The following is an 8,336-nucleotide window of genomic DNA, read 5'->3' on the forward strand; positions in this document are numbered from 1 at the left end:
CAACACTAATCTTTCTTCTCCACCCAGTATTTCTTAAGTTGAATCAGCCGGACTCACTGGCCATCTTGGTGAAAAAAATGTGCATGTGAAATGTCAACTCTACTACTATTTATGGTGCCTTCAAATTTAGCTTTTTATTAAACTGATGCAAGGATGACATACTCTGTATTTTACCTAATGGGTGTTTCCATTCATTGCTTTTGAAAATCAAACCACATATATTACAGTAAGATGTGGATGCCCCATCCCTGGAAGTGTTCAAGGCCAGGCTGGATGAGGCTTTCAGCAACCTGGTCTAGTGGAAGGTGTCCCTGCCCATGGCAGGGGGGTTGGAACTAGATGGTCTTTAAGGTCCCTTCCAACCCAAACCATTCTGTGATTCTATAAATGGGGAGGCAGGGGGAGGAAAAGACTATCCAGAATGTCAAATACAGAAAGCTGTAAATCAGCACAAAGATCAAGAATAAATGGAAGAAATCTGAGTACTAGGAATGAAAATGTTCTTAAATAATTTGAAGAGACAAGTCATAAAATGTACTAATACCATACAAAACTAACTACAATTATGAACTCCATTCCTCCTTCAACATAAAAATTGATCAGATAAGATAATTCATGACTACAACTATAATAGGCTTTTTTGATGCCACTTTAGAAAAAAAAAGAAAATTACCTGGGTGGTAAGACACTAAAGGTTAAATCAATTAATTCAGGTAGATAATAAGGTAGGATCAGCAGCCACCAAATGTGCAAGCAGGTATTTAAATATACCACTGCCCTCCCAACAGAAAAAAAGACTTATTTAGAATCCATAAAGCTTTAAAAAACCACCCCACACCCATTTTTAGTATTTGTTAAATTAAATGTAGACTTCCTCCTATTAGGGAAATCAATTCCACAGGAAGTTTTCTTCAGAAAGTATTTTAAATAGAATGAAAAATAGGATAAAATCTGTGTTACCTTTAGACCCAGGGGCCAAAGCAGCCCTTTTGATGGCATAGGTTTTGAGACAACGTTCAAAGGTATCGTCCCAGAGAGCGACTACCCCATCCTTTCCTCCAGTGACAAATCCCTGGGGGAAAAAGAAAAATGTTATAAGTTATAATCAAGTTATTGTCTTACCTTAATTTTTCCCTGATTTCTACCAGTATGAAAATGGTTTACATACAACACTAATGTACAGAACTACAGATGTTAGAGATGAAAAGACTGGAGGCAACAAAATGATTGAATTCTCCTCCTGATACAGGCAGCACAGTTCTGTGCAGTCCATGTACACAAGCTGGATTTAAAAGTTCTAACCAATAAATTTCCACCGTACTAGAAAAATAACTGACATAGTAAATTTTTTTTTCTTAATATTTAGCCTCAATATCCCTTTGGCATTTCACCTCATTACTCCAAGCCAAACTTAGTACCACTCTCAAAAATTTGATTAGTGCTTCAATTGTTCAAATATATGCAGATTTGTGCCATTCTGTCTTCAAAAATTGTTTATAGCTATTTAATGAAGCAAGAGGTATTCTTAATAGTGCAATAATTACTACTTTTCTTTGGAGAACTTAGTTCTTGCAATATGAATAGCATATGCTTTGTCCAAAGCTACTACACTGCAACTCAAATATTAGAAGGTGAATTAACATGATTTTTCCTAGCAAAACACAAACATAACATCAAAAATATAAGTAATCTAACTGGAACACCCATTCACATTTAAGCACATGCTTAACGATTTTCCTGAGTCAAAAGACGTTGAGAATCAGGGTAAGAGTACTTAGTGATCTACAGATTGAATGCTTCTACTTGCAGACAGTAACTGCAGCACAAAATAGTATGATCATCTTCCTCTCTTCCACATATTCCATTGAACTAATGGATGCCTCAGTCAAAAAGTACTTTTATGTATAAGTTACTATTATTTCTTTAGTAAGAGGTCGTGAAAATTCCTGAGTAGGATGCCACGGGACCACAAGGGTTTGAGAAAGCATGCTACATAACAACAATTAGAGACATGCATAAAACAATATGTTGAATCCAAACCCCACAAGGCTTTTCAGTAATGGAAATAAAGCCACGGATTCCTGAGTTTGGGAGAGGCCTAACTTCATACACTCTTTTTGTACAGACATCAATAAAAGATGAGCAGTTTATTTACTTTTTCCAATGCGTGCATGCTGAAGACAGGACCATCATGTGCTTTGACAGTTTTTATGAGAAACACATCTCTCCAAATACACACATCCCCCGTGGAAGTTCCAGAGAATGCCATCTCTTCAGTCCAGCCGTATACCGCACACATCATTGTATCGGTTCTTCCCAATGCACCTATGCAGCCCTTTCTCCCAATTAGTCCTCCGCCTGGTTCAAACCAAAACCAAATCATCAGATGTTTGCTTAGAATTGTTTTCCAAAACCTATACAAGCTTATCCAGAGCAACAAGTCCTTTTCTTCTGGCTCACTCATGCTCTCCAAAAAACTGAGTCTGAGAAGAGTTTTCATAGAATGAAATTTTTGTACTATTTGGCATCTTTCAAGAACTAAACAAACAAAACAACTTACTTACAACTTACTACTCAAATCTGAATTTGAATATGTAAATATACTCACATAGACATAAAAACAAGTGCATTTGTAAACCCGCATCTAAACAGAGAAACATAACATCTACATCCTAGAAATTCCTAATGAAATTAACCTGAAAGAGGAAAAATATTTAAATCTTGGCATACTAACTCTGAACTATGTTTTCAGTGACATGATTTCTGTTTTTATTTTAGAGGTTTGCTATATTGGTCTCTGGATAACAGAAATGTTACAGCTATATAAATTTTAACCTACTTTAAAGTACCACATCTAAAAATCATTTGACAGGTATAACACACAGTAACTTCTGGCTAGAAAGTCAGATTCATATTTTCATGATCCTCAGAGAAACTTCATACAGTGTAACAGAGAAGGCCCTCAGGATCTGACACTTAAGACTGTTCTCATACTTACAGAGCAACTCTTTACCACCACTTGGCTACATGTGTTGCTCTAACTCCATGGCAAATTGATCTTAAATAGAATTTCCACTACTGCCATAATGCCAATTAACATTATTTCTTGTAGGAAAGCTAAACACATACACAGAGAAAACATTTCCATTTAATGCATGAAACATACTATAGGAGATGCAATATTTATACTTTAACTAACAGAAAATGTTGTAATTCTGAAAAGTTACCTTACCTGCTCTACGCCAGAATTTCATGTGTTTAATTCCAACTGTAATCAATTTATCAGGCATATAAGGATTAATCTTAACAACAAAAATTTTATCTTTGCTTCCCCTGAAATGAAAAGCAAAATATTTTAAATAAAAATACAACAATTCATATTTTTAAATAGGTTTTGGCTTGAGGTTCTTTTTGTGATAATGTATACCTTCTGTCTCTTGCTAACATTTACCTCTAAGTCATTAACAATAGTTGAGGAGGACGAAAGCCAAAAGAACTGACACAGTCCTGTTCTATTTTCATCAATTCCCCTTCAGTCTCCAAAGCAAGCGAGTCATTGTGTTACTTCATAAATCCACTTGATGGCGTTTGCGTTAGTATACATATTTGCATTAAGGGACATGGCATTTAAACCTGACAGCTCATAATGGAACTTAAAGGTGCAAAGTCGTATGTCTTACTTAAAAGTCTCTCGTTCTGAAAATAAATTGCCTCTCATCCACCTTTTAATTATTTTTCTATTTTTCCTGTTAGAATAAATCATGTGCTGCTATATCAATTTGAAATGGAAATTTCAGTTGTTTCTATAAACATTAAAACGTGTTGTGTTTTAGATTTCTTACTATGCTTCTATAAAACCAATGCCCTGTTTCAGTCCTGTAGGTTAAAAAAAAGCTTTCAACTGTTTGCTCTCTATGCAAAGAAGGAAATGCTTATTAGCAGGGTCATTTTCTTTAAAATTCAGAAGAGCCTCTAACCCCTAATTTTTGCTCCCTGTTCAAGGCTGACAATAATCTTCTACCTTCTGTCATTTTCAGACCACTAAACGAACTAGTAGCACAGAGCATGAACCAGTTTCTTTCCAAACTCACACTGTAATCTGCAAAAGTACAGATGCTGCTCTCAAAAATTCTATTCAATTCCTCTGAGCAGGTAGGAGGAAAACCACTCCAGAAATTAAATCCCGTATAAACCAGTTAAATTTCAATTAAAAAAAAAAAAAAAGAGAAAAAAAGGAAAAAAAATTCAAATGAAGGACAAATGAAAGGCCCAAACCAGTATCTTCAGAGAAGCCATGCTAACTGGACTTCTGATAAATAACTAGGAAGGAAGTACTCTTCTTTATCTACATCTTCTATTGAGGACTTTCAGTCCTCAGTAGATAAGAAACTCAAAGCATGTTCAAAAAGAAAATTAGAGTAAATATCATTGAAGAGCAATAATGAACTTACTGTAAAAAAGGAAGTTGATACTTAGGAAATTTTATCTGCAGAGAATAATAAATCCCTTTCTAACCTACCTAGAACAGTATTTAGAGTATACATACCGAATACAGAGTGGGGAGAAAAAAAAAGAATTAAGATTCTATCATGTAGATTAAAAGTCTATTTAATAAACATATATGAAATAATCTGCTCAGAGTCAAAGAAACTTCCAAGACATTTAACCTTTGGAGGTTATTTAGTCCACCTTCCTGCTCAAAACAGAGCTATCTTTGAAGTTAGATCAGGCTGCTCTCTGGACTCAGAAAGAAAAAAAAAAAAAAAAAGAAAACCAAAGAAAAGAGAACTAAGCAAGACATCTGCAAACTACCATCCCAAGACTGACATGACCTCTGATGAAAAAGATCTGAAACACCGAGTATTCACCACCATCTCTGGGAGGGCCAACAGAAGTCCAACTGTGGAGCCCTCAACATCAGAAGGATATTGACCACTTGGAGCGAGTCCAGAGAAGGGCCATGAAGATGCTCAGAGGGCTGGAGCACCTCTGCTGTGATGAAAGGCTGCAAGAATTGGGCTTGTTCAGCCTGGAGAAGAGGAGGCTCTGAGGAGACCTCATTGCAGCCTTCCAGTACCTGAAGGGGGCCTACAAGGGTTCTGGGAGAGGACTTTTTACAAGAGCCTGTAGTGATAGGACAAGGGGTAACAGGTACAAATTGAAAACAGGGAGGTTTAGATTAGATATCAGGAAGAAATTCTTCACAGAGAGGGTGGTGAGGCACTGGACCAGGTTGCCCAGAGAAGCTGTGGATGCCCCATCCCTGGAAGTGTTCAAGGCCAGGCTGGATGAGGCTTTGAGCAACCTGGTCTAGTGGAAGGTGTCCCTGCCCATGGCAGGGGGGTTGGAACTAGATGGTCTGTAAGGTCCCTTCCAACCCTAACCATTCCATGATTTTATGATTCTATAAGTGCATGGAGTGAGTTTTAAAGAAATTCTTTCAGAACACATCAAACAAACCTAAATAAACTTTGCTTCTATGTTTTCTTTCTTCACCAGTTGAGCTGTCACTGTAATAATTCTCGTTGACTCTGTCAGAGCTTCGTTTTTTTTCTTCCAAAGGGAGTTTTAAGGCTGTGCTAAATGTTATTGCCTGTATCACTGAAGCGATAACTGCTAATTTATTAAAGAAGTATTATTCTTTAATGAATATATTTTGTTCACTGTCATTTGAGACTAAATCTAGGTACAATTTATAAAGTTCAATTCCTACCTTATTGCTGAAAGCTTTTCTCCTTTCTTCCAATCCCAGAGTACAATAGTGTGATTGTCATCTATTCCAACAGAAGCCAACCGTTTCCCATCCGCTAGAAAAATAAATTTATGATTAAGAGAGTAGATTGCAATATAATCTATAATAAGAAGCCATATTAAAGAATATAACCTCACAAATATTTTAAGAACATACAAACAGGTAAATAATCGTATGACGTGTGCTTAGAGACATGTCTGTTTGCTTTTAAACTTAAGTGCTCAGTTAGATGGAACTTTGGACTTGAAGTTACCCAGTCTAAAAATTGCTCTTAGACCCTCTTTGTTTGTATCAAATCTTTTGTTCAGCTAGTTGCTGACATTGTCACACAAACCTCTTCATCACAGGTGAGAGTTTTCTATTCACTCTGAAAACCCCTGTTCACTTCTAAACAGGAATGCACTGAAGAAACACCAGGATGTTTATGAAATATCCTTAAATTTTGTGTGCAGTCTTTGAGAAGTTTTGATATATATCTCACATTGACATCCAAGAAAGAAGCTATTTGTGCTCACCCGTGTTCAGTGACTTTCTGACATGTATCCATCTTTGAAATAGCTATGCACCCCTGCCAGAATTTGGAAAATGAGGTTCATGTCTTGAAAAAGTAGAACCAAAGAAAGGTAAGAAGCCAAGACCCCAAACAACTCATCTTTGTGACCACTCATCTTCACTGTTAGGTTAGATATCCTACCTAGTAAATCTAAACGATTAAAGAATGAATAGAAGCCAATAGAGAAGAGGAAATTTAACACTGGTACATGAATTCAATGCATGGGGTGCAAAAATCTCAAACAATTTAACTGATCGTCTCTTATGTTAATATAAGGTGGAAAGAGAGACTGGGTTTCTGCCCAGAGCTCCATAAGAGACTTTCTGGATTTATCAGTGTGCTACCCAACTGGCTTGCAGGATTTAAAGAAAATCCAAAGGGCTCACTTGATTAATTTGCTCACGAAGCTGCAATGTAAACACAACATTCAAGATCTGTGCGCCTGACTCAAACAGCTAAAAGAAATTCCGAAGCGATCAGCTCATCTATTACACAACACAGAAGCTCTTCTTGAATTTCCTGATGTGCAAGACTCCACAGGAGCTTTTTTTAATGAATGATCACGTTCAGACAGCCTCTCTCATCTGACATTGATCACTGGAGAATATTTTTAATACATATTCTTCAGCATAAAGGAATTCCCCATTATAGCCGATTAGCTTGCATTTCCAGATAGAAAATTTTCAAGTAAATAAATAAATAAATGCATACTTATTACCTGAAAAATCAACAGCACAAACACCATACTGGTGATAGCCCTTTAATACTGAGAGTGGTTTTATTGTTTCTGTATCCCAAATGTGTACCGAGGAATCTCGACCAACCTGAAAGTATACATATTTATAACCACTTGTTTTTTTCTCAGTTACTTCACACAGTTGTTAAAAGCGTAATATTGACAAATACTTTAAAAACTATTTGAAAAATATTACAGAGATAAAATTTTCCAAGTATTACTTCTGTCTGGCTAGCAATGTATTCCTTCTCCTGCTTTACAAATACCACTCTGCAACTTACTCTTTCTTCCGACTGTGGCTAACTCCATAATAGAGTCCTCTCTTAAGAGGAAGGTGGACAGGGGGAGGGAAGCCCTTCACTGGTTGCACTGTGGCATATTTATTCCATCAATTCTCTATCAATCATTCCCTCTCTAAAATGAAAAGGTTATTTTTGTTGCTAGTGTGTAAGCTACTCCGTATTTAGGAAATCACAGTGACTGGTGTCATTACAAGTGCCTACAATTCAGATTCGACCGCATCAGAGTAGTCTCCACTAGCGTGGCACTAACTAGAACTTGGTCAGAAATGGAATACAGCTTATTCTTTTCAACTACATACGAGCAGTATTAGTCAATATATACCAGATCTTCTGCCATTCCAAAGCGTTTGCATCTCAGCACACAAAAAAAGGGCTGCAAAACCAGAAGAAAAAAAAAAACAACACACTGGTGTTTAAGAGCAGGGGCAGGACTCAAGAAAACAAGGATCCATTTCTGGTTTTACCCTAAACTTAATACGTTATGTTTGCAAAGCTTTTTGTCAGGTCCGCTATCAGGAAAATCTGAACTGCTGTTGCATGGGGCATTTGATTACTGCATCACCTGATTTCTGCAGGCAGTGTAGTATACAATATTATATAATGTGTATATATATAAAACAGTATATAAGGGAGTGTGTCTTTCTGTCAACAGTGTAAGGTATTTTAAAATGTAATAAATCCAGGCACATTTTTATTCAGTCTTTACTGCTGCAAGAGGAAATAGAAACAATTCTCATCTTTAGGTATTTAATCTCTAAACTGACCTTCAAATTTATGATAATCTCAAACATTTTTACACAAATAAAGGGCATTATAAGAAAAAGCTTATTTCTGTTAAGAAGTTTAGTTCACATGTTCTCCAATTTAATAGTAATAACAATGATGATAATAATAATTAAAACCTCCTGAAACATCAAAGCTTCAAGTCCTGGTGTATAAACATTTATGGGAAGAGATGTCTGAAAGGTGAGTGAAAAAATTTACTCTAGGGAA

The 8,336-nt window shown here is 36.3% G+C and overlaps 1 protein-coding gene across 1 annotated transcript in view; it reads right to left on the reverse strand.

Annotated features, from left to right (window-relative positions):
* Positions 1-960: 960 nt before the first annotated feature.
* LOC104516439 (echinoderm microtubule-associated protein-like 5) overlaps positions 961-8,336 on the reverse strand; it is a gene marked incomplete at both ends in the record, with an annotated part of 16,609 nt that continues 9,233 nt past the window's right edge. The window contains 5 exons of the mRNA XM_010160764.1: positions 961-1,072; positions 2,156-2,358; positions 3,233-3,333; positions 5,714-5,807; positions 7,024-7,129. Of these exons, the coding sequence (XP_010159066.1) occupies positions 961-1,072; positions 2,156-2,358; positions 3,233-3,333; positions 5,714-5,807; positions 7,024-7,129 (616 nt within the window). The remainder of the gene's footprint in view (positions 1,073-2,155; positions 2,359-3,232; positions 3,334-5,713; positions 5,808-7,023; positions 7,130-8,336) is intronic.

This window comes from Eurypyga helias, unplaced genomic scaffold, assembly GCF_000690775.1.
Source record: "Eurypyga helias isolate BGI_N326 unplaced genomic scaffold, ASM69077v1 scaffold20281, whole genome shotgun sequence".
Classification (NCBI taxonomy): Eukaryota; Metazoa; Chordata; class Aves; order Eurypygiformes; family Eurypygidae; genus Eurypyga; species Eurypyga helias.